At 39.5% G+C, this 27,662-nt stretch overlaps 1 protein-coding gene across 1 annotated transcript in view; it reads left to right on the top strand.

The window, feature by feature from the left end:
* AKAP6 (A-kinase anchoring protein 6) overlaps positions 1-27,662 on the top strand; it is a 367,046-nt gene that overhangs the window by 228,467 nt on the left and 110,917 nt on the right. Inside the window, exon 7 of the mRNA XM_021695522.1 lies at positions 12,223-12,371. Coding sequence (XP_021551197.1) covers positions 12,223-12,371 — 149 coding nt within the window. The remainder of the gene's footprint in view (positions 1-12,222; positions 12,372-27,662) is intronic.

The following is a 27,662-nucleotide window of genomic DNA, read 5'->3' as shown; positions in this document are numbered from 1 at the left end:
AAAATGATTTTGGGAGCTTTCTATCCTCTTCAACTTTTTTGGAAGAGTTTGAGAAGAATAGGTATTAAATCTTCTTTGAATGTTTGGAAGAATTCATTAGTGAAGCCCACTGGTCCTAGACTTTCATTTGTTGGGAAGTTTTGATTACTGAGTTAATCTCCTTCTAGTAATTGGTCTATCCAGATTTTCTATTTTTTCATGATTCAGTCTTGGAAAATTGTATGTTTCTAGGAATTCATCCATCCCTTCTAGGTTGTCCAATTTGTTGTTGTATAGTTGTTTATAGTAGTCTCTTATAATTCTTTGTGTTTCTGTAGTATCAGATGTAATTTTTCCTATTTCATTTCTGATTTTATTTATTTGAGCCCTCTTTTTCTTGGTGAGTCTAGTTAAGGTTTGTCATTTTTGTTTATCTTTTCCAAGAACCATCTCTTAGTTTCATTGATCTTCTCTACTGACTCTTTAGTCTCTATTTCATTCATTTCCAATCTGATCTTTATTATTTCCTTCCTTCTATTAACTTCGATTTTTGATTGTTCTTCTTCTTCTAGTTCCTTTAGATGTAGAGTTACATTGTTTTTTTGAGATTCTTTTTGTTTGTTTCTTGAGGTAGGACTGTACTGCTATAAACTTCCCTCTTAAAGCTGCTTTTGCTGCATCCCATAGATTTTGGTATGTTGTATTTCCATTTTCATTTGTCTCTGGGTATTTTTTGACTTCTTTGATTTTTTTGTTGACCCATTGGTTGTTCAGTAGAATATTGCTTAATCTTTATATATTTGTGATTTTTCTAGTTTTCTTCCTGTAATTAATTTCTACTTCCATATCATTATGGTCAGAAAAGGTGCTTGATACGATTTCAGTTTTCTTAAATTTGTTGAGAGTTGTTTTGTGACCTAACATATGATCTATCCTGGAGAATGTTTCTTGCACACTCGAAAAGCATGTGTATTCTACTTTTGGATGGAATATTCTGTATATATCTATTAAGTCCATCTAGTCTAATGTGTCATTTAAGGCTGATATTTCCATATTGATTTTCTGTCTGGATGATCTGTCCATTGCTGTAAGTGGTATTAAAAGTCCCCTACTATTATCTTATTGTTGTCAGTTTCTTTCTTTAGGTCTTTTAATATTTGCTTTATATATTTAGGAGCTCCTATGTTGGGTACATAAAAATTTACAAATGTTATATCCTCTTGTTGGATTGACCCCTTTGTCACTATATAATGGCCTTCTTTGCCTTTTATTACAGTCTTTGCCTTAAAATCTATTTTTTCTGATATAGGTACAGTGGCACCATTTTTCTTTTTATTTCTATTTGCAGGGAATATCTTTTTTCAGCTTTTTACTTGCTGTGTGTATCCTTAGATCTGAAGTGAGTGTCTTATTGCAACAGGTAGGTTGATCTTTTTCTTTTTATTCATTCAACTACTCTTTGTCTTTTCATTGGAAAATTTAATCCACTTATATTTGAAATGATTATCAATAGGTATGTATGTATTGCCATTTTGTTGATTTTGTAGTTCCTCTCTGTTCCTTTCTTCTATTGTGGTTTGGTGATTTTCTTTGTTTTCTTTAGATTCTTTTCTCATTATATTTTGTGTATCTATTGTAGATTTTGGCTTTGTGGATATCATGAGATTCACATGTAATATCCTATGTATATAACAGTCTATTTTAAGTTGATAGCATCTTAAGTTTAAGCACATTCTGACAAGTCTACATTTATACTCCCCTCCCCAATGTGTTCTGTTTTTGATATACTAGTTTACATTTTTTTTATTTTGTGTATCCCTTAACTAATTATTATGGTTATAATTAATTTTACTACTTTTGTGTTTTAACCTTCTTATAGCTTTCTAAGTGGTAATCTACTACCTTTACAATATATGTGCTTTTGCCAGTGAGAGCTTTTCTTGCACATGTTTTCTTGTTACTAGTTAGTACCTTTTCTTTTCACCTTAAAGAAGTCCCTTCACTATTACTTGTTAGGCCAATCTAGTGGTAATAAACTACTTTAGTTTTGCTTGTCTGAAAAACTCCTTATTTTTCCTTTAATTCTGAATGATAGCTTTGCCAGGTACAGTATTCTTGGTTTGAAGTTTTTTCCTTTTGCCATTTGAATATATCATGCCACTCCCTTCTGGCCTGCAAAGTTTTGGCTGAAAAATCAGCTGATAGCCTTATGGGGGCTCCCTTGTATGTAGCAAGTTGTTTTCTCCTATTGCTTTTAAGTATTGTCTCTATCTTTAACCTTTGGCATTTTTAATTTCAGTCTTTCTTGGTGTAAATCTTTTTGGTTCACCTTATTTGGAACTCTCTATGCTTTCTGGACCTAAATGTCTATTTCCTTCTCTAAGTTAGGGAAGTTTTTAGTCATTATTTCTTCAAATAACTTTTCTACCCCCTTTTCTCTCTCTCTCTTCTCCATCTATAATGCTGATGCTATTCCTTTTGATGTTGTCGCACAGGTCTCTTAAGCTATCTTCACTTTTTAAAGTTCTTTTTTTTTCTTTTTCAGTTCTATTTGGGTGAGTTTCACTGCCCTGTCTTCCAGGTCACTGATCCTCTCTTCTAGTTCTTCTAGTCTGATGTTGAACTTGTCTAGTGTATTTTTTAGTTCAGCTATTGTATTATTCAGCTCTGTGAGTTCTGTTTGGTACTTTCTTATGTTTTCTATCTCTGTTGAAGTTCTTATTGTGTTCATCCATTCTCCCAAGTTCATTAAACATCGTTATGACCATTATTTTGAATTCTTTATCAGGTAGATTACTTATCTCCATTTCATTAAGGTCTTTTTCTGAGGTTTGTCTTGGTCTTTAATTTGGAACATATTCCTGTGTCTCTTCATTTTGCTTGACTCTCTGTGTTTGTTTCTGTGTATTAGATGAAACAGCCACCTCTCCAAGTCTTGAAGGAATGGCCCTGTATAGGTGATGGAACTTATTGTCCAATTTTGCTCTAGCTTTTAGTTGTTTCTCAGACTTTTGTGATTATCTAAGTAGCCTGATTTGTTGTTGATAGTTCTCTGCTATTAAGAGTGTGTGAAAACCTCTCAGTGTTCCAAAGGGAGGGATCTAAGACAGTGCCTAGTTTTAGGGAATTGTAAGCCAGAACTTCAGGCAGCATCTTTTAAGATATTTAAATATCTACAGTCTTGTGGGTCTGTAATCATAAACTCTGCTGATTTCTAGACCAGGAGATCTGGAGGTATCCTTTGGGCAACAGTTGCAAGTATCATGGCTTTAGATATGTGTATAAGCACCTTTCTGGGAGGTATCAGCAAGCTTTGGTGAGACCAAAGGAGGATGCAATTATTGTATCTTCCCACCCATGTTCCCTGGGGGTACCTCTATAGCTTCTGGATATATGGCATACCTAAAATCTGCCCCTCAGGCCTGAAGCTCCAGGACGAGAAGATAGACCTTTGTTACATGAAGACTGAAGGTATATTATAGTCTTGTGTTTGTGTAGTGCCCTGGGGGTGGTAGCCTGCCAAAGACTATCTATTCAATTGTTTCGGATGTATGGGAACCAGAAATACATTCCCCTTGGCCACCAGAGCCAGATGCTCAAGGAGCATCCCCTGTGTGTGTTTCATGTTCCCACCAGATATGGTGGGGTGGAGTGAGACTTGAAAACATGGGGGAGAGCACTCAGCCAGCCCTGCTATGGTGCCTGAGGACTCATGGCTGTGGTGTTTGGGGACAGTGTGTTCAGCCAGGCTGGCCATGGCTGCAGCTACTGGGGGTGGGCACTCCCACCAGAGCTAGCAGGCTAGGAGGTGATATGAAAATGTACCTCCACAGGGCCAACACCAATAAGACAAAAACAGAACGCAAAAATGGTGCCCACTAGTGCTTTTGTCCTCAGAGAGAATTCTAACAGCTTCTTGCCTTTCTGGAAGACACTTTAATATTAACAAATGAATTTCCTTCCCTTATGGTTGAGGTGCCTTTCAAACTGTTGCTTTTGTGCTAGGTCCCTAGGCTACTGGGTCTGTCCATGGGCCCTTTAAGAGTAGATTTTACATTCGCTATAGCCCTATGGTTCTCCTAGAAGTAAGTCCCATTGGTTTTCAAGATCAGACACTTTAGGGGCTCATGTCTCCATTGCAGTTCCCAATGGCTGGGGTGTCAAAACCCCTTGCTCCTTGGGGATAAGCTTCATATTATGAGATCCCTCTTGACTGTGAGTCATGGTGTTACAGGGTTTTTCCTCTATCGGTGCCTGCTGTTTTTGGTCACATCACTTTGAAGATTGAAGAGGAAAACCAGACACAGTGGTGGGCAGCAAAACAAGGTTTACTGAACAATAACAAAGTGATAGTACAAAGCTACTGAGGAGGAAGGGAACCCAAGAGGTTTTATGGGCTTTAGGGGTTTTTATGGATTTGTGAGCAGGCTGTTTTAATCTGACTAACCCTCCCTGTGCCTATCATCTAATCAGGTTGTTGTCATCTATCTATCACATGGGAAAGGGTGGAGGGTTCCTTCCAGCGTGGTATAAAATCTTTGTGAGGGTGGTTTCCTCTTAGGGCAGGGGCCTCCTGTCCCTGCTTGCCTGCTTTCCAATTCTCCTTCATCAGCGGCACCTGAGATGAGATTTCTTTCTAGACTGTGTCTCTGCCTATCCCACCCCTCTCAATGTGGCCCTTTTATCCTTTGCCATGGAAGTGCTGCTCAGTTAGCTTTCAGGTCCTTTTCAGATGAAATTGTTCCATATGTAACTGTATATTTGTTGTGTTCATGGGAGGAAGTGAGTTCAGGATTCTTCTATACTGACTGTTATGTCAAACCCTCCTCAAAGGAGATGCACTTTGAATTCAGTCCCAAAGGTGAGTTATTAAAGGAAATTATGAACCACCTACTATGATGACAAAGGCAAAAATGTACCAAACAACCAGGATCTTGAGCAGGGGGAGAAAAAACAGTAGCACTGTAAAGGTGATAGCTCTAAATCCAGGAGTATGGGGAGCTCTACCAAACAAAATCTTGGAGATTCACAAATGTAGATTCTCACCAACCCTGGAAGTCCTTGTCAGGACCCATGGGGTCTTGAGACCTGTAGGTGCTTCCAGAAGAAGGGGCAATCTGGGCCAGTTGCATGAGCGGGATACAAGGCGGGGGTGGGGGCGGGGAGAGAAGTCATAGTAAATATATAAGGAAGAGAAAAAGGAGTGTGCTTAAAGATACTACATCGAAGGTTAAGAGAAGTCTGTGTAGTAAAAGTAGGAATATATTTCCAAATGACAAAGTTATTACCAGAAAAATACAGTCTTCTCTTTCTCTCACCCCCCTCATTGTATAAAGGATTTTCCTAACTGTGGACTCTTCCAGAAACAAACTATGGCATTGTTCATGTCTCCTCCAAAAGCTTAAATTACTCCTCCTTTTTTTTAACGAGAAATCAGATTTTATTAAGCTAAAACAAGTTCCTACCCAGAAGACTTAAAACTTGTTTTGAAACGCATTGTGAAGATTACCACATGAAGACAATAGCTAAAGTTTTCATTCTATATGTGTGTGACTGTCCTGGTTAGTTTCTAATATAATATATGACATATAAGATCACTCTGTTAGCTGAATAAAACATTATCAAGTGATTCTTGAATTAAAGAAGATTTTCTCCTTTTTTTTTTCCTAGAGAAAAGAAAACAAGATACATATTTCAATAATTTTCTCTTGTCCAAGAAAAAAATAGCCTCCTTTCTAAGTGAGAATAAAGCCCAGAGTTTCAGAAATCAAGCTGCGGCTGCCACAGCCTTCAAGCAATCTGTTTTATGTCTCTGTACGTTTTAAGCCATTTCAGATTTTCAAACTCAGTAGGATTTATTCAACCAATTTTTATAGAGTGATTGTCCTATACCCTGTGCTGTGCTGGGTGTTCTTGATACAGCAACACACACATAGACAAACGTCCCTGCCCTCATGAGGCTTCTAATCCACTGGGGGAAGATGAACAATACAAAATAAGTAACACGTTTTGGTTAGATACAGCAAATATGTATGAAGGAGTATAAGGATTGCAGGGGGAGGTGGATGTGAGTTGAATTTTTAAGCAGGAGATCAGAGAAGACCTGAAAGAGGAGATGACATTTCTGTGGAGACCTGAGGGAGGTTAGGGCCTGAGCTGTCTTGCACACAGGGTCAAGTACTCCTAGAGCATGCCTGCTAGCCCTGCTGGAGCAGGTCAGGATAGGTTGAGGACTGACGGCTGACCATTGACATGGGGAATGTGGACAAAAGCCTGATTGGAGTGTGTTCAAGAGAAAATCAGAGAGGAATGGGACATGGTGAATATAGAGAGTGTATGTAAAAGTGATTTTGCTGTAACAGAGAACAGAGGTATGGGGCTTTGGCAAGAGGATAGATTAGTGTCAGTTGATGTCTAGGGATTATTTATTTATTTATTTATCCTTTTTTTTTTTTTTTTTCCTCACCAAGGGAAAAGCAACGGCATTTTTCTGGCTGATGTGCTTGTGCTGATGAGAATAATACAGAGGAGAGAAAAAACTTGATGCAGGAAAGAAGGGCAATTTACTGCAGAAGTGATCATCTTTATGTAGATTAGAGGAGGTCTGGTGCACAGGTGAAGGAATTGGTCTTAGATAGAAATATGGCAAGTTTCCACAGAAACAGGGGGGAAGGAAGAGGATGTGGACCCAGATGCAAGTAGGCAGGTAGCTGTAGTGGGAAGCTATGAAGTACAGTGTGAATGAGAAGACAGACCTCTAACAGCATGAGTTAAGAAAGAGTGAAATTAATTTTAATGTTCTCAGGATACTTTACCCAGAAAAGGAGGCTGGAACATGCAGTGATGATGAAATAATTGACATTTCTTAAATAAATTAGTGCTTTTTAGGACCAGGGTAAGGGATATGTCTATATGTGATTATAAAAGTAATTATGTGTTTAATCCCTCAAGATTGTTAGGGAATTTAAGCCCCCAAATTTATCACGGGTTAGCTATTTTGTTATTAGATACCATATCAGGGGGAAGTATATGGGTGAGTAATTATTCAGGCCCCAAAGAAGGTTATTGAATTTGGATCACCACATACAAAGCCAAATTTAAATGAAATATTTTAGCACACTGTGTCTTATGTTCTGATTAAGTTATTAATTTGTAGTCTGAATCTAAAGAGGAGTATCCCTAGTGACTTAGGCTCTAGGTGCTTATAAAACAAAGGGGGAAGCATGCTATTAATGATAAGCAGTGGAGGAATAATACTCAACCTCAGATGAGAAGGCAGTGTTTCTAACTTTATTATGAGTATTAGTCTGCTAGGATGGCAATAACAAAATACCACAGACTGGGTGGCTTAAACAACAGAAATTTATTTCTCACAGTTCAGGAGGCTGAAAATCCCAGATCAAGATGTTGGCAGGTTTGGTTTCTGGTGAGGCATCACTCCTTGGCTTGGAGATGTCCACCTTCTCGATGTGAACTCACATGGCCTTTCCTTTGTGTGATACTCTTCATCTTATAAGGACACCATTCCTATTGGATTAGGGCCCCACCCTTGTGATGTCACTTAATCTTAATTCCCTCCTTAAAGACTCTATCTCGAAATATGGTCATATTGAGGGTTAGGACTTTGACGTATGAATTGGGAGGGAGGGGGGACTCAGTCAATAACATTATATTAAAGGTTTACTAGAGGTATAAGTTACTAGAACCTCTTAGGCATTTATTTGGGACACTGGCCTGATGGAAATTTGATTCCCTTCTCAATGCAGTGTTCTCAAAGTATATCAGGAGGTAGGAGCATTATGAGCATATTTGGACTAACCCATCAGATGAGTCTCTTGCCATGACAGAAAAAGGGAGATGGAAATAGATGAAGGTCATCACAGAAACAGTGACATCTTCTGCTGGCATGTTGTTACATAGCATCCAAATTTCCTAACCTGACATCCTCTACAGCCTATCCCCTTCACTGTTAGACTCTTCACCCAAATGCCCCAAAGCTCCAGCCACCATTCCCTGAACATGCCGCATCCTTTCATGACTCTAGGCCTTTGAACAGACAAGTTACTCTGCCTATAAAGATATCTATCTGCTTCTTCACTTGACAAAATCTACCCATACTCCCAGATCTGGTTCAGATGCCACCTCTCTCAAGCTTTTATTGCCCATTCCTTACTTTCAGACAATTATTTTTTTAATTCCCATCCTCCCCCACATTCATTTCACTTGGCATACTTGTAGCTATCTATTGGCATAACTCTTTCCTCCACTCTACTGTAGTCCCTTGGGAAAAGTAGTCCCTTCTTGTTTTATTCTTCTTTGTACCCACAGTCCCTGGTGCAGTTCCTGACACATGATAAAGGCTCAATGAACATATGAGTAATAAATGGATGGAGGTATGGATGTACAATTCAGTTGCTCAACAATTATTTCCTGAGCCCTTCTTATGTTCCAGATACTGCCAAGGTGTGGGGAATACAAAATAGCAAAGGAGATAGACAGACACAGCCTCATTATGGAGCTAGGAGTCTGGAGTCAGAGACAGAAAAAGCATAAACCAGTAAATACAAGAATTTTAAATTGTGTTATGTTCTGGGAAGGAAATTAACACTGTTCCAAAAAAGAAAAAAAATAGAGTGAATCTACCTTTGATAGGGTAGTGAGGGAAGGCCTCTCTGAGAGATAAAATGTCAACTGAGAGCTGAAAGACGAGAAGACATTAGTAAGAGAATGTTCCAGAGAAAGAGAATAATATGTGCAAAGGTCCTGAGACAGGAAAGAGCTGTTTAAAAAACTGAAAATAGGCAGGGATTACAGGGCATGGTGAATCAAGACAGAGACAAGTAGAAAATGACATCTGAGGTAGGCAAGAACCAAATCTCTTGGGGCATGGAAGTTTTTGGGTTTTGTTTTGTTTTTTTTTATTTTTGTCTGAATGCAGTATGAAACCAACTTATGTTTTATAAAAACCACTGTGGCCACTGTAAAGGAGGGTTCGAGGGGCAGGAATGGATGAGGAGAGATGCACGTTAGAAAATAATTGTTGTACCGCAGGGGAAAGGGGATGAAGGCTTGGACGAGGCTGGCAGGAATGCAGATTGGGCAGACAGACTGGAGAGACATTTTGGGAGAGGAATCAATGAAATTTAGAGAGTAAATGGCTGTGGGAAATAAGAAAAGGAGGAGTTAAGAATGGCTTTCAGTTTTCTGACCTGAGCAACACATGGTGCCATTTGCTTGAAAGGAAAGACCTAAGTACAGGAAGTCCTGGGGGGTGTGGTGACGATGAGAATTGAGAGTTCTGTTTTGAATTCTTCTGCCTAAAATAAATCCAAGTAGCAATGTCAGGTGGTTAGGTTAGATATGTAAGCATAGAGCTCAGAGGAGAAGATTGGAAGCCATTACTACATAGACTGCATTGAAAGCCATGGAAAATAGTATAAATAAAGAAAAGCAGTCCAGAATTAAGCCCTGAAGCCACAATAACCAGTGATCTCAGCTATGATTCAGAAATCAATCAATGAAGCATCTGTAAAACAGATTTGGGGATGGTGGAGAAGGAAAGAGGGAGAATGGTAGAGAATCCATCACATTAGGTCAGCCAAGGGGTAATGCAGACCTCGAGTAGAATAAGTGAGAGCTGATCCTCTTTCTGTCATCATTTACGCTCTCCCATGGCATTCTCATTTCATCTCCTAATGTCAACTGTTGCTTCTAGGTTTATATATTGGGCTTAATATTTCCACTTGCTTACTGAACATCTCATTTTAGTATTCCAACAGTCCCTTGAACCAAAAGACTCAAATCCAGCTCATCTGTTTCACTCATCCACAGTGCTCTTTTTATACACCTACTCCCATTGATGGCACCCTGGGCCTCTCTGACCAGGAAGTAACAGACTGATCTGTCACTGAATCTATTCTCTTTTATTCCTTTTTATTTTCCTTAATGAGTAAGTTGCCAATTCTGCTGATAACACAGCAGGAATGTTATTTAATCAACTGAGCTACTATTTGTAAAATATAGTCCAGAAATGTCCACTACTATCACAAGTGCTAATAAATAAAATCCTTTTAGTTAGAGATCCAGTATTACTATTTTTTAAAGAAGTGTATTTTCTTCAAATCTTCCTCCTAAAAATTTATCATCAGACTAAGATATAATGTATGAGAAAAATTTAACCAGTCTGCAGAGAGATTTAGACTGGCAAAGCCATTCAACCTTAGCAGAAGGAGCTACTTTGGTTCTATTTTTATCATCACGTTTAAGAATGAATCACTGAAAGCAGAGAGAGAAATCGAGATGGAGAGGAAAGACTCGGGCCATCTAATTCATCTCTTTGTTAGTGCAGGGAAGTTTCCTATGTCAAATGCCTGTGAGATATTGTGCAATAAAAGTCTTACATTGAAACATTTCAATCATTTTCATAAGGTGACTAATTATCTTTCAAGTTGCTCTCAGCATTGTTCTCTGGACTCTTTTCCATGAATCCCTGTCATATGAGAGGTGTGTCCTTTTGTACACAGAAACGGCCTAGGATCTCAAAGGGATGAGTTCCAATTATTTTTCCCTCATAGTGATGTCTACATTAAGTTGACCTCACTCTTGATGACTCTTCTTGTGACCAGTGGCACACGTTTGTGAGATCATTATCCAGAACAAGGAGTGGTCCAGCTTGTTGCCTTAGGTTGGTTAAAAACTAATGAGAACCTCTAGGGATCAAACATAGCTTTTGGTACCGAATGGTGGAGATACACTATTCAAATGGGGTTTTCAATAGAATACTTGATGTGGGATGATCTCCACATTATCCATACAGTCTTGAGGGGAAAGGTAGAAAAGGGTTGGCATTTGGGAGGATTATTGTTTTCAGTTCTTTGACTATGTGTTACTAATTAGTTTGGGCAAGAAAAATTCACATGAACCAAACACAGATTACAGTTTTTAACTGATTTCTGAAACTTCAATGATAAGAATATAGTAATTTTCACATTTTTTGGAAGTTCTTCCTCCATAGTCTACAGAATTCATAATTAGCTGCTTGTAGAAGGCAACAACATAGGAACTCCAGAATGGCTTGAGATCATACATTTCATAAATCACCCTTTTCATTTACAGAGTCCTGATTTGCTCTTTTAAGCAGCTGCCACTTTATAACACTGTTTTTTGGGGGGTTTTTTTCTTCCATGGTCAAGTCTATAAAGCCAGAGATGAGGCAAAAGGCCTTGGGTGGCTCACAAAAAGCAGAAGGTCATGTCTGACTTGGCTTTTCTTCAACATTATAGAATTCTGGCAACTACCCAACAGCCGACCCAGAACTGCTTTTAACACAATATGCAATTAAATTAGAAAGAAGTAGCAGTTTTAAGGCTTATCAGAAATGTGAACAGACGTGCTTGGATTTAGTGAAGTAGGGCCAAAAGAAAGAAGAGTTCTTTTGCTCCACAGTGCATACGGACTCAGCGTTTCTCCCTCCCCGTTACCATGGGCAAGCATTCCTGGTCTCATCTGGTGTTCTGGGGAACCCTAAAGCCACAGGGATCATAACAGCTGCAATAAATAAAGCATTTATTCAATACATTTCCATGCCAAATATCATTCAGCATTCTTTTGGCCTTGGTTTGATAGAAAACAGCATGGTGAACTTACTACCTCTCTTTACTACAGTAAGCCCCAACTAACTCTAAAAGGTGTAACAATTCAAACCAACATGTAAGCAAAATCAGTATTCCTTCTGTTTTAAAATTAAGATAATAATACAGGAATAAAGGAAGTCTGTTGTCACTACTAAAGATCTATTACAATTGGTACTAGGCTTTTTTTATTCTTCTCAGGGAAGATAATGAGAAACGTTCAGAATATGTGTCCATGCAAATGTATGGGTAGGAGGGAGATCTTTAAAAAATAAATGTTACATATGTGGCAATATGAGGAAGAATATTATTAAGGAATTTCACAAAATTTTTATGTAAAACCTCATCATACAGTATTATGATCTCAGGGATATTTGGTGATATTTACTGAGTCTTCTGAGAGTTCATTTATTCAGGTCGTATTTTAAGGAGGAACTTATAAGATTCAGATCTAAAATATAATTCTGTACTATGCCCAGCTGATCCCATTAAATCCAACCCAAAAAGGAGCAGTATAATGATGTGAACAATTCCCATTCTTTGAGTTGTTACACATCACTTGAAATGCACTCCTTCTGGATTAACAGCAGTTCCTCTTTGTTTCTCTCTCCAGGCTGAGGTTCAACTATGCTACCTGGAAGCACAAAGAGATGCTGTTGAGCAGATGTCCCTCAAGCTCTACAGTGAGCAGTACACCAGCAGCAGTAAGAGGAAAGAAGAGTTTGCCGATATGTCCAAAGTTCATTCAGTGGGAGGCAATGGGTAGGGAGCTATTTTTTGTTGTTTGACTGTCACTAATCTCTACTTTTTCGATGATTCTCCATGGGTGGGTGTGTGGCAGGCATTTCCTCCTTAGCAAACAGACCAGGAGAGGCTCGGGAGAGTAGGCATGTATGTTCTGTTGCATTTGTGTGAGAATGGAAGACTGTGGATTTTATCAGTCCCTGTCATCTAACCCAGAATGTCCTAACTTGGTGGTTCTTTTTTTTCAAAGCAGCCTTTTTGCAAGTTTCAAATCTCTGTTTCAAAGCAGAGTTGGTAGGAGTGTTTGTGGGACTACACTGTGCCCATGGTGTTGGTCTTTCTTCTTCATAAATCTTTTTTTCCGTGTTTTTCCCCCTTTTTAAACTTTACCACTTATTTTAAAGTCTATCCAAGGAACTTTTAGAATATCAAAAGCTCACTGGAAATTTGGTAGCACATAATTTTCCTGACAACGTAGATATTTAATAATTCTTTAGAGACCCTGGGTTAGCCAGTTGGCTTCACGTAAAGTCAATTAGAATAACAGACTAGCACTAGCATTGCCTATGGTACGAGAAAGGACCGAACAACTTTGGTGACCCACCAGTTTCATTCAGCCCGAGACATATGGCTGTATTTACCTTATACTAACTCTCATACTATGAAATAATTACCTCATGCATTCAGGTATTTCCAAATGGCTTTAAAGTTATGCAAATATTGTGCATGTATACATATATAGTTTTTCCTTTTTCTGTCTTTCCTGGTTCAATTCTATTATTTTATAGGTAATTATTAAAGAGTAAATTTAGGGGCACCTGGGTAGCTCAGATGGTTAAACATCTGCCTTTGGCTCAGGTCATGATCCCAGAGTCCTGGGATCAAGTCCCGCATCAGGCTCCCTGCTATGCGGGGAGCCCGCTTCTCCCTCTGCCTCTGCTTCTCTCTCTCTGTGTCTCTCTGACTCTCATGAATAAATAAATTAAAAAAAAACATTAAAGAGTAAATTTAATTATTTCATTATTTTAATGACTTAATAATAGTATACTTATAAAAATGGAAACAGTAACCTATTTCACTTTTATACATGAGCCAGACAACAAGGGGGAGAAACTGTTACCCCAAGTTCCATTACATGTTAATAAGCATCATATAAACCTATGGGGTGTGACTGTAGCCAAAATATTCCCTGAAAAGTCAGGAGGAAAGAAATCTTTTCATGCACTTGTTTGCATTTGTATTTTAAGTGCTTATAGTTACAGATATTTGGGGATAAATTAAGTACCGATTATAAATTCTGTCTTGTGATATAATCCAGGGTCTGAGAATCCAGGGAAAGGTTAAGAGTCATAATTCTATTTAGGAAATGGCAATGGACTTTTCAAATTTCAAATTTTTAAATCTATATAATTTGCTGCTCTAGCAGGATTATTTTATACATAGACACGTTATGTATATATTTGATTTATCTTAGGTGATTCAGCAGACTCTCCTAAGTACTCATAAGAAGAAAAGCATAGCAGCAAATAAGAAGGAAAAGGTTAAATCTTGGAGCATGAACAATAAGCTGTTTTGAGGCTTTAATGTGCTTTAATTTCTCTCAATGCCTAAATAGTCTTTGGTGTAGATGCAAGCACAAACTTTAGGTCACATTCTCATGTTTTCTAAAAGCCCTGGGGACTGAGCGGGCACCACGTGCTTCTGACCTCAGATTCCAAGGACCCAACCTGAGTACTTACTCTGGGCTCCACACATCATACATTTGCCCTGGGAATTGCTTAGTTAACAACAAGCATTGTTCTGTGATGTGGGAGTAGGTGAACTTGCCTGATATCCTTTGTTTATGCTCCTTGGGGTGCTGAAGGCTGTGCATTGTGCAGAAATTTAAGAGTGTGCTGAGGAAAAGGCAGCTATTTAATACTAAGGACAAAAACCATATACTCCTTTCTATTTTCTGTTTACATACAGAAAAGCATTGTTGGAGGAATGCATGTGGGTGAGGTTATCTGGGGTGTCCTGCCCCCAAGACTCCCTGCTCCCACAGTCAAATCCTTAATTCTGGAGCCTTAAGAACACAGCCTTGTAAAATTATCTGCTCCAATGATACATAAACTTCATTAACCATTCCTTTTGTTGCATAGAATGAGCATTGTTTCCAATAAGCAACAGAGGGAATAGTGTGGGCTTTCTAGGGTCCTCATTCCATATACACACATCCAATCCACTAAAGAGAAAATTAAGCTGGTGACACAATTCATATATTTTTATTTCCTCCCCATGTCTACATGCATACTAAGAGTATGTGGCTGAAAAAATGTATAAGCTACTCCAGGGAAGACTCAGCTGCTAGGTAGAATGTGATCTTAAATTTCTAGGAAGTTTACGTAACCACAGTATTGCTTAGAAGTGAATTTTAACCTCTCTGGCTTGGTGACAAGTTGGGTGTCAAGGTGATAGAACAGAGCTTATATACAACTACGAACTGTGCGTTTAACGGTCATGAGTACGTGCGGTAGAACGATCTCCCTGAGTGTATGTGAGGCCGTGTGAGCACTAGTAACAGAGCTGTTTACCTATGGGAGACATTTGGCACAGGCTTCGGCATGGCAAAGCGGGGAAACTGGCTTGCAGGAGGGACATGCAATGCATGAGTCACTGATGGTTCTCCGTGGGAGCAGATTGGTGCTTCTCATGCCTGCCAATTTAAATGAAATACTTACAGATTGTTTTGTTTCTTTCGCCCAGGAAATATTCCCTGAAGGCCTACTGTGTGAGTGGCACAATGGCCTGGGCAGAGTTTGTCAAGAATACTTCCCTTTTGTGTATTTTGTAAAGTGTAACCATCTCTTTTCCTGACACCTCTTTCTATCAAGAGGTTGTCTGATTTCATTTTTTTTAAATGAATTTCAAAAATGCTGTTTAATTCATTAAGTAGCATCCTACTTGCTGTCAAGACGTACTGTCGATCACAAAGCATGTCTTTTGTTCAGTTTATAAATGATAGAACTGGGAGGCAAAAAGGCTGGGTGACTGGCATGCCCAGGATGATTGTTTAAGTTGGAGCTAAGACCTCAGTGCCAAGCCCTGGGTCCGAATGCAGTGGGCAGTTCATCAAGGCATGTTTTCCCTTCTCTCTGAGGATTTCATTCAGACTCTTGATAAACATTTTTTCCTCTGAATTCTACGTTGTGCATAGTCCATAGTGTATGAAATTAAATTATGATATTTTTCTACTCCGGAGAAACTGAAGAGTCTTAAGGAGATTTCATTAAAGCCACAAGGAAGTTTGGGCAAAAACATTGGGAAGTAAGCTTAAGTGAAAACAAAATCAACTTCATTAATTTGCCAAATATTATTAATAGGAAGTACAGAGATTAAAGGCCAAAAGGAGAGGCTCACAGTTTGGTAGGAGGAGCTAGTTTGTAAGCAACATAGACTAAAGGATCCCAAGTGCTAAGTTAGAAGTCTTTATGGGGTAGGGGCTGTGGCTCATGGAAGGCAGAGCTCAATTCTGACTGTGGTGGGGGGGAGTTGGAGCAGATCAGGAAAAACAGCAGAGAGAGGACTGTGGAGACAATTTTTGAAAGAAGGCTTGATCAGTGATGTTGAGCATCTTTTCACGTGTCTGTTGGCCATCTGTATGTCTTCTTTGGAAGAGTGTCTATTTAAGTGCTTTGCCCATTTTTAAAAATTGGATAATTTGGTTTTTTGGTGTTGAGTTACATAAGTTCCTTATATACTTTAGGTATTAACTTTTTATCAGATAGAGCATTTGCAAGTATCTTCTCCTATTTAGTAGGTTGTCTTTTTGTTTCACTGATGGTTTCCTTTGTTCTGCAAAAGCTTTTTATTTTGATGTAGTCCCACTAGTTTATTTTTGCTTTTGTTTCCCTTGCCTTAGGAGATGTGTCTAGAAATATGTTGCTACGGCTGATGTCAGAGAAATTACTGCCTGCCTGTGTTCTCTTCTAGGATTTTTATGGTTTCAGGTCTCACATTTAGGTCTTTAATCCATTTTGAATTCATTTTTGTATATGCTGTTAGAAAGTAGTCCAGTTTTGGGGCACCTGGGTGGCTCAGTCGGTTAAGTATCCGACTCTTGATTTTGGCTTAAATCATGCTCTCAGGGTTGTGAGATCAAGCCCCGTGTTGGGCTCTGCACTGGGCATGGAGCCTGCTTAAGATTCTCTCTCTTCCTCTGTCCCCTACTCTTCCCCCCGACTCTCTCTCTCGCTCTCAAAAAAAAAAAAAATGTAGTCCAGTTTTATTTTTTTACATGTAGCTCTCCAGTTTTCCTGGCACCATTTATTGAAAAGACTGTCTTTTCCCCATTGTATATCCTTGCCTATGTATTGCAAGCATTATTTACAATAGCCAAGGCACAGGAGTAACCTAAATGTCCATCAGTAGATGAATGGATAAAGAAAATGTGGCATATATACACAATGGAATATTATACAGCCATAGAAAAGGATGAGATCATACGTTTGAAGCAACATGGGTAGACCTAGAGGGTATTAGCTAAGTGAAATAAATCAGACTGAGAAAGACAAATACCATAAGATTCCACTCATAAATGGAATCTAAAAAAATGTACAAACAAAAAGCAGAATCAGAATGATAACTACAGAGAACAAACTGATGACTGACAGAGGGGAGGGGAGAGGGAGTGAGCAAAATGGGTGAAGGGGAAAGAGAGATACAGGCCTCCAATTATGGAGTAAGTCACAGGAATAAAAAGCAGAGCATAGGAATGCAGTCAGTGATATTGTAATAGTGATGTAAGGGGACAGATGGCAGCTATGCTTATGGTGAACATAGCATAACATATAAACCTGTCAAATCACTAAGTTGTACGCCTGAAACTAATGTAAGGTAGTGTGTCAACTATACTCAAAGAAAAGAGAAAGAAGGAAGGCTGGGTGAGGGGAAGAGCTTTTCAGTTTAATCTGAACAAATGTTTATTGGGCACCTCCAACGACAGACCACGGTCCCTGCCTTCATGAAATTTACCGTCCAGCAAGGAAGTGTGACAGTAAGCCAGTATTTACCTGGGAAATGAGAGAGAAGGGGAGGCAGAGGGTGCTAGAGGAGCTTAGAGCAGCAGGGTAGGCTCCATGAGGCCAAGTTGCATGTGTCACGCTCACCACACTCTGCCCTGCATCTGGTCCTTGGTGTGTGCTAGATGCTCAGTGAATGAATGGATGCACAAATGAGTAGCTAAAAGTGATCTGGGGCTCAGAAAGAGGGAGCGAAGGTCTGGAATCATCAGGCTGCCTTGTGGTTCCATGTGACTGGAAAGCAAAATGGCAAGTTGGGTGTGTGTGAAAAATAAGGCTTGTGAAGAAGGTGATGTCCTGCTCCTGGAGTTAATCATTGAATTCATGGTTCTTAACCAGGATAGTGCATCAGAATCACCCGAGGAGCCTTTAAGCTGAGAAATGCCTTCCTGCCCCACCCCACTGAAAATTCTCAATCAGTAGGCAGGCCTGAGCCAAGATATAAATATGTCCTAATGCCCACTTCCAGCTGAGAACCTTTGCACTAGTGGTTTTCAAAGTGTGTTCTCTGAACCAGCAGCATCAGTATCTCCTGGGAATTTGTCAGAAATGCCAATTCTTAGTCCCATTCCAGACCTACTAAATTGGGAAGTCTAGATCTGGGGACCAGCAACCTTTGTTTAATGAGCCCTCCAGGTGGTTCTGATGCTGCTATTTGAGGACACTGCTTTAGTCAGTGAAGATTTTAGTTGAGAAATTAATTGAGAATGTGGAGACTGAATTGGAGACTAAAGCCAGAAAGAACCGATGATGACCCATCAGGTGAGGGGAATGAGGAAGAGAGGGAAAGGAGCCACTCTGATGTTCTAACTGTAGTTCAGGGAGGAGAAAGAAAATGGGAGGATTTGGATTCAAATGACTTTTGTGTCATTTAACATTGAATATTTGTTGAACCACTTTTAGGTGCAGGCTGTACTGGGGATGTAGATACAATGGGACACAGTGTGTGGTAGATGGATGTAAATCAGGAAAATCTTCCAAAAGTGTCATGGAATACGCCTCAGGGCCAGAAGTGACAATGAGAATGCTTCCCACGGACACAGCAGTATGTACAAACCTCTAGTACCAGTAAAGACTGCCCGGCGTGTCAGTTTTGAAATGATATGCTGGCAGTGGTGTGGAGAATAGACTGCCATGGGCAAGAATAGGCAGTGCTCCATCAAGATGCTCTTCTAGTCATCCACGTGACAAATAGGGCCTGAGCTAGGACCATAGCAATGGAAGCTCAAAGTTTCCAGTGGAAACTGAAAGAAGGACGTTGAAGACAGGCCTTGGGCACCAAGTGGGTAGGGGGCATTAAAGGAGGGGGAATTGAAGAATGGACTTCCGTGGTTCAGGCTTGTGCACTCTGGCAGATGAACATGTCACTCACTGAGGTGGGGAAGAAAGGGGAGGAGCAGGAGTGGGGGAAAGAAGTTGAGTTTTGGAGACATAGCTCTTTAGATGGTCTGTAGAACATCCAAGCGGAAATGCCCAGGGAGCAGGTCTGGAGCTCAGGAATGTTTGGGGCTCCTCAACCACGAGCAAGGACAGTGTGATAACTCTTGGGTAGCAGAGGCTGAGAGAGGTAGGAACTTACTTTATGGTAAACTACTCCCTCACCCAGATGGACGTGACGCTATCTTTAAGGAATGTTTGTTTGAAAAAAGTATGGATAATCCGAACATTTTGCTTTCAGTTGGAATCTTTCCTGCTATATTAAACAAGTCTTCCAAAATAAAAACTCCATCATTGAGAATTCCAGGTGGTATCTTGATTGGCAGGAATTTAGGGCTACAGTCACCTATTATTTTCTGTCCCAAAGCTGCAGGTAAGGGGCTCCTGGGTGGCTCAGTTGTTAGGGGCATCTGCCTTTGGCTCAGGTCATGATCCCAGGGCCCTGGGATCGAGCCCCGGATCAGGCTCCCTGCTTGGTGGGAAGCCTGCTTCTCCCTCCTCCCACTCCCCCTGCTTGTATTCCCTCTCTCGCTGTGTCTCTCTCTGTCAAATAAATAAATAAAATCTTTTAAAAAAAATTTTTTTAAAAGCTGCAGGTAAAAGCTTCTGATCCTAGATATTAGAGTGAATTAGGACTGCTCAGATTGCTTCCCACGACACAAATAATCTTTACCTTTAGGGATAGTCATGAATTCTCTCTAGTCTAATTTTTTTAAAGGAGGAGAGAGTGTCTCCTAGATTAAAAATTAGAGACTGGAGTTCAAGTTGGCATTCTGCTGCTTTTTCGCTATGTGACCTTGATTGGGACACTTAACTTCCTCAAGAGGCAATATCTCTTGTCTGTAAAATGGGAATAGTTATCCCAGTGTACTTCATATTCTTGGATTTTTTATTTTTTGTTACCAGAGTATAGTTAACATACAATGCTATATTAGTTTCAGGTGCACAACATAGTGATTCAGGAATTCTATACATTAAGCTGTGCTCACCGTAATAAGTGTAGTTATAACCTATCACCATACAATGTTATTACAATATTATTGACCATATTCCACATGCTGTACTTCTCATCTCCGTGACTTATTTATTTTATAACTGGAAGCTTGTACCACTTAATCCCCTTCACCTATTTTTCTCATCCCCCTACCCCCCTACTCCATATACTTTTTGTAGCACAGAAATAAAATAATCAATAAGAAAATATCTAAAATATTTATAATGTAGTAGATATATAAAAATTAGTTAATGAAATATGCATTGAGGAACTACTATGTTGCAGGGAGTGGTATGAGGTACTAGGAATAGAAAAGATACAAAAAACTTATATAGTCTTCAGTCTACTGAGGGAGAAAGACAAAGACGCTCAGATAGATACATCCTTATGAAACGTGGGTAAAATTCGAGATAGAGTGTATTATGGGGGTCCTTAGGAGGTCTGCCTAATCAGGGAGATGTATGGGGGGGAGGGAATATCTGAGCTTTCATAAAAGGTGCATAGATATTAGCTATTAGAAAAAGGTTGGGTAGAGGGAAGGTAAGGATTTCAGCCACAAGACGGTAACTGTGTAGGGAGGGTGTGTGTGTATGCGTGCGAGTGTGTGTGTATTGAGAGTTACTATAAATAATAATTTGATGTTGTTGAAGCAGAAGGGCATGGAGCTCTTTCCTGACTCTGCTTCCTGGGATCAGGAGGGAATACTAAGCGAGTTCTCAGGGACTTATACTCCTGTGGTAAAGTTCTAGAAGAGAGTCTCATTGGCCATATGCCAGGCTTCCTCTGGCTATGGGGAAATTCGGGCAATGTCTACAGATGTAGACATAGTCAAGGTTTATGCCCTGTATCTAAGAATATACAAGTAATTCACTCCTCACCATGCAAGGTTTTGGTGTAAATTTTACTCCCAAATACAAACAGGATATATAGGTAATTCCCAAGCACAATAGGCTGAACTAAATGAACTTTTAAATAGACAAAAGATTAAGTTTGGCAGGAAAGATGAGTCCATTTTCCTTCAGAAAAAGAAGCATCTCTGTATTGGTATGAAAAAACACACACAGATATGTATAAAGCATTGCCAAAGGGAAATGATTTTGACAAATGAAAACAAATATATCACTATTTAAACTATTGTTTGATTAAAGATCAAATTTGATTCTCTAAGTTAATTAAGCAATAAGATACACTGAATAATTTTAACCACCTGAGAAGGGATATGATCACCCTGGATTTTACTGCTGCAGGGTGATCTTCCCGGTTTTCTGTTGAGCACCGTGCCAACAATATCGCTGTCGCAGGTAGATGAACATAGATGCTTACTTGTATTCTCTCTCTGTCTCACACACACACAGAATGAGCATTTTGAATTTGTGCCCAATGGGTGTTTTTGGAATGTTGCTACATAAAATCTTCTTTTTGGTACACACCAGCCATAAAATGAAGTGCTGTCTCTCATTTGTGCTAACGTTGAGAATGCTCTCACAGATAAATCCCTAGGCAACCCAAAGAAACTTCATTTTCACCCTGAATTTCTACTTTCTTCCTCTGACTCTTGTCCTGTCTCAATCTAATGAATAGCTGATCGGTGTGCATTTCATGTTGTTTTCGCTCCATCTTTGGTACTCTGATGTTACTAAATACTAAGATCACAAACAGCATGCAGTCAAAAGGAGCAAGAAGTACGTGGCTACCTTCTGGATGACTGATTCTGGGTACTATGCAATCATTAAAATAGGTCTTTCTGGGCTAAAAAAAAAAAATCTCACCAGTAGAAATGTATTCATTGGAGTCACAATATTATACCCTTTTAATGTGCAAATACATTAAACTAATTTTAGACCCGGACAGCCCTCCACTTGAGTGATCTAATGCTATCCATGCCAGTATCTAGCAAAGGGCAAACCAGAGGCAGAAGCATACTTTCTGGGGAACTACTACTTCAAAGTTAACAATAAAGTCAACTAATAAAGATATATATAGGTGTATCTCCCTTCCATCTTAATTTTTATACTGCTTTGGAGAGTTGATGAGGCCCACTGAAGAGACAGAGAGATGATAGCAGGGACAATCGGAGGGTACCAAAGACAAATCTAATCTACCTCATCGTAATGGGCAGAGCTTAACACTTCTCTTTTAAAATTTATTCCTTTCTTCATTTCCCCATCTACTTAACAAAGGATTTGAGTCAACTTACAAAAATATGTACAATAAATTAAGATAAATATTTGACTGAAGTAAGTTAAGCAAAAGTAAAATCTGTGTAAGAAAACAAATGCGTATTCTCTGCATGTCCTCAAGAGGGGTTTTGATTTGGCTCTCAATTTTCCATACCAAAGAAAAGAAAAAAAGTCTCCTCTATCAGAAAATTCATGGTGTCCTAAGATTAGAAATAGTATAAATCGAGGGAAACACAACTTCTTATGCCATTGAGGCCTGAGGAATTTCTCCTGTAGCTCTTTAAGGAGAAGACAGCATCTGTGATAGTACATCCCTACAAGAGAAATGAATTCCCAAGGCAGTTTTTAAACGTAGGCTGAGGAAGTGATGTCAAAGCATAATTCAGTAAGAGCAGTCCTACAAGTAACTAAAACCTTGTAGTCTGAGCTCAGCACTCTCTGGGCAGGCTTGGCCTCAATGGAGGAGACAAACAAAATCATTCTAGGTGGGCTCTCTATGTTAATTCTGCTACCAGGCTTTTGTTAGGGATTAGGAGGCAGAGAATAATTTCCAGATTATTTACTTCGTGCCCTAACCTAACCATAAGAGTAAATATTCTCTATTGCCTATTAAATCTTTGAGAACCAGTGAGGCGTAGGGTGGGTAAGCTGCCCAACTCACCCCACTGTGCCAACAGATTGTGTAGATCCAGTTCCCTCTAACACACAACTGGTGACACAGGAAGATTCATTCTTTTCTTTTCTTAAAATGACATCATTTCTTGCATTGTATCGTCCCTCTATTTGTGTAAGAATCACTTCTGATTCTAAATTCTTCAGAATGTTTTCCAGCTCTTTGGCTGGAACTTAGTCCAGTGTATTATATGATCTGGAAATTTAGATAAGGGTTTGACTTCCTGACAGCCTAACAGAATCCTCCAAATACATCCAGAAATCTACACTGATATTTCTAATTGATATTTTCTAACCTTGGAGATGAGAATTTTGTTTTGCCCTACGGCTTTTGTTACAGTAACCACTGTTTATGGACAGGCCACCCATGAGTCCATGAGAAAGTAGGGCCAATCATTAACAAATTTGTAGAGTTGATTTTCTTTTTCTCAGGCATTTTCACATGTATGTGGGCATAAATGAGAGTTGAGAAAATTACTGCTGGAAAGAACTCCATATTCCTTTTTATTTATTAATGGCAAAGGCAGGCTGCTTTTCTCATGAGGAAGTCGCTCATGAATTTTCATTCAAAATAATAAATTAGTGTCCACACTTTAATATGTTTAGAGTGGAAAGGGATTCTACATGCAACTGGGCGTATCAGATTCCATGTCTAGAAAGCTACATTTTATTCTTTAATGATATTATGATTGGGGCAGGTGCCCCTGTTCCATCTCCCTTCTGGGCTTACATGCCACATGGAGTGAAGGGTGATGGGAAATTCGGATCTATGATTAGTCTTTTACTTCAGTAACATACTTAAACCATATTTGTACAAGATTTTGTTACCACTCCCTTTAGTGTCTTTTTTGAAAAGCAGAGGCAAACTTCCTTGAGCAAATAATGTGAACAGTGAACACTTAGTGAATATTTGGGGAAAGAATCAATATGCTAAAGAAGCTAGGAAAATTGGATCATTTAATAGAAGTCCCGCTATAGACAAGCTGGTATTTTAGGAACCCGTCTTTTGTTTTTAGATGTGTTGGTGTGAAATAAACCATAAAGCATATGAAAGATGGAGTCTTAAATGCTCCCAAATATATGTTACTGAGACTTAGGTAGAAAAACCGCCAAGACTTTTTAGTGTTATCTTTTCTTCAACCAATAATTACTCTGTTTTGATGATTTCTTCATTTGGTTGTCTGTTTTAATCAAAATTCCTCAGTGGGCCAAGTTGAAACCTCATATATTCACACACACCTCCCATTGATTTCACTTGGGTGAAACTTTATCTTTTAAGCAAAGTTTAAGTTGAAATGTTGAGTTAATGATGCTCACTTTAAATACCAAAGGCTGAATGCATTTATGTATTCAAACACTTAGCTAGTCAAACATAACTCCCATCAGGGTTTAGAGGAAGGATTATTTCTTAAACTATGCTAGCCTTACAAATAATGTATTGCTATCCAATCTGCAGAAAAATGATACTGAATAAGCTTGTTAGTATTTTATTTCTGCGGTGAAAAGCCCTGGAATCTTTTTGTAACCTTGAAAAGACAGAGTAAAATGGTGGACAGGATGTTGGGAAATATTTTTTTTTTTTAAAGATTTTATTTATTTATTTGAGACAGAGAGAATGAGATACAGAGAGCATGAGAGGGAGGAGGGTCAGAGGGAGAAGCAGACTCCCCGCCGAGCAGGGAGCCCGATGCGGGACTCGATCCCGGGACTCCAGGATCATGACCTGAGCCGAAGGCAGTTGCTTAACCAACTGAGCCACCCAGGCGCCCGTGTTGGGAAATATTTTTGTCAATTACCCAGAGTAGTTAACCCAAACTTAGAAACAAACACTAAAGAAAATTTGCACATTTATTTCTCATAGCTTTGTCTGCATCTCTATTAAATTCTCTGTGAAATAAACATTCATAATTCTGTACTTGTCTAATGAAGATGGACTTTGAGTTAGAAGGCTGTTTCTCCTCATAACATGAATAAGCTTTTCAACCTCCTAAAATGGGAATATTATACCTACAGCAGAATGTCCAACTCTTTTATTGTGACCCATTTAAGATCGAGTATATGGCAATTTAAAGGAGAAGTATCCAAATGAATACCATTTTGGTGATGTGTTTGCTTTATAACACTTTCCTAGAGTACATAGGAGTTTGCTTTGTAACATTTTCGTAGAGAATATACCAGATTCATAGGTTATTGAAAAGATACGCTTTGAGAACTTTGAACATCGAACAGATTACATATTTGAGTGGATGAGTTAACACAAACTGAAACACAACTAACAGAGAAAATTTTATGAGGAAAATCCCTCCAAAAGAGTAGTTCCCATATTTATGTCCCTTATAAGATTGTGAGTCACTTGCCACAATTTCAGTTGCCCCTCTCTCTCTTCTAAAAAGGGAGACTACTAGGGCCTTTGTCACCAAGAATTCAAAAAACAACCTCGTTCTGAATTCCGCTGATAGAATCAGCATATTCTTCAAAGGGATATAAAACTGTTAACTAGTTCTGTGCTACCCTTGATAAATTCACTCATCTATGATCCTCTCTGTTTTCGTGTATAGTAGCTGGCGCTTTGCCTGGAAGACTCTGTCTTTCACAAAATCACTTGAAAAACACTTCGCACACCTTTGCAGGTAATATAAGCATAAGAAAGTAAACTACTTTCTTACCTAAGAATTTTCCTGAAATAATGAGCACATTTAATTGCATTCATTTCAGAAGCTTTCGAAGAACCAACAAAGAAATTCTAGTAATTCGTTTGTAATTTGCTATGAAGTTACATATTTGATTTCCCTAAATTTGGAAAGTTCTGAAGTCTTTTCTAAGCTGAGAATTAACACGTGGCCGAGAATCTGAAATCAGGCACAAATGCTTAAAAGAAGTGTTTTTGTCTTCAGTATTAGGACCTTATGAGAATTGTTGTTTGGAAAACACTGCTGTCGATTCTATACTAATGAAGCAAAATATGAAACCAAAGCATTTACTGTAGCTAACAAACTCAAGCCTACATACTCTCAGCTAAAATGAAAAATAGACCAGACTGAAGAAAGGGTGAGTATCTGTGTTAGGTTCATTTGCCTCTTGTGGGTCTTCCCTGTAGACTCCCTGTAAAGAAAGCTGAGGTGCATTTAATTAGAAGAAATGGGTTTTTGTTCCAAGTCCCTTGCTAAGGGGAATCATAGGAGGGAACAGCTCTGTAGATTTAAAGGAGTGGTAAGGAGCCAGTGAAAAAATGTCCATGGTTCTGAACATTTTACCATCCCGTATATATGTTTGGTTTATTTCAGCCTCCTTTCATTTTCAGTGTAGAAAAGGGGAAGAGGTGGAAGGAATGGGGGGGGGTGGGGCAACTCACCTTAATCAAGAAGCTACTGCACATAATCTTGAAGTAAACAAATGCACCATTATCGTGGACTCGAAGGCAAACCCCCCCCCTTCAGAACCTATCCGTGTGGCACTGGTTGTGCTGGTGTTGGCATTTGGGGAGGAGACACTATTATCTCTACCGCATGCTGCTCTTCTGAAGTCACTCCTGCCCCACTAAAGGTTTGTGGCTTCATGATCTACATTCACTCATCATCATTCACCAGGTGCTATGCTGAGCACTAGACGTGCAAAGATAAGTTCACCTCTTACCCTTGACTTGTTTGGTCCTAATCAAAATTTCTTTTCTTTGTACACATATGGAAAAGAAAACAGGCCCCTTTATTTTCCTTGCTGATTGGTAATTTTTATGAAACACTGTAAACACATAATTTCCTGGTAAATGCTTTAAGATCAGAGGCCAGGCTCTTCAACACAGTCCTTGTAGCCTCCCCTAGTAAATGAATATCGTCACTGGGGAGCTACCTCTTGGGGTAAATGCTGTTTTTCAGATTTATTTCTCTCCCTTCTTTTTTCTAAGATAGCATCTGGGTTTACATGACCTTGTGATTCCGGGGTGTGGTGAGTTCCCCTGGCTCACCGTGGCCCTTGGGTAGGGGCTGGCTGGGTTCGTTGAAATGGATCTTGCCCTTAATATTCCGAGGTTGTCCCCCACAGAGGGCTGTGGCTGTGTTGTTATCTCTTGGCTTGGTCAGGAGGTATTTCCTGCTGACTAAGCCTCAACTCAACCCTCACTGACCCTGCCAACTCTCTGAGGTCTGGCTTCAGAGCTCCCCCTGCCTCTCCTTGGGGTCAGTGTGCCTTTGCTCCCATGGCAACACCTCTGTCAGGTTCACCAGGTGAAATCCCAGAAACCTCTTGGGGGGTGGGAAGCAAGAGAACAGTGTCCTCATCGAGGGGATAAAAGAACAGGTAGCAAAGGGAGTCCTGACCAAAGTTCTCTCTGACTGTAACATCCCCACTCCAGGTTATGGTGAAGTCTCTTCCCAGACTTCCTAGCAGGAAATGGAGCTGATATCCTGGTGCTTTTGACTTTCCTTTCAACCTGTCTCATGTACCTCCTCTCCGGGTCTTAGTCCAAGAGGAGGAAGGATCCACATCTTAGCATGAGCTCCTCTTGCCTTTATTTCTTCCTTATTTAAATCCACTGATATGGCAAGGGTGAGCTTTTCCCTTTACTTTTCCTTTGCTATTTCTACTATTCCCCAGAATCATACTTCCCTAATTTGGGGGGTGACGTTCCCCTTTCCCCTGTCTTTTTTTTTTTTTTTAAGATTTTACTTTTTTTTTTGAAAGAGAGTTAGGGAGAGCCAGAGATTACAAGCAGCAGGAGTGGCAGAGGGAGAGGGAGAAGCAGGCTCCCCGTGGAACAGGGAGCCTGATTCGGGACTCCATCCCAGGACTCTGGGATCATGACCTGAGCCAAAGGCAGACGCTTAACCGACTGAACCACCCAGGTGCCCCGTGCCTTCCCCTGTCTTTATGGCTAAAATGTGGGAGGGTGCAAGGAGAGAGAAATGATGACCATAATTCAGGTAGTATTTCTAAACGATTGTCCTTGTCATGTGAGCAAATGCTTGTTAGT

Source organism: Neomonachus schauinslandi, chromosome 9 (genome assembly GCF_002201575.2).
Source record: "Neomonachus schauinslandi chromosome 9, ASM220157v2, whole genome shotgun sequence".
NCBI lineage: Eukaryota > Metazoa > Chordata > Mammalia > Carnivora > Phocidae > Neomonachus > Neomonachus schauinslandi.
The sequence above is the reverse complement of the archived record's forward strand: the minus strand, read 5'-3'. Positions and strand labels throughout refer to the sequence as shown.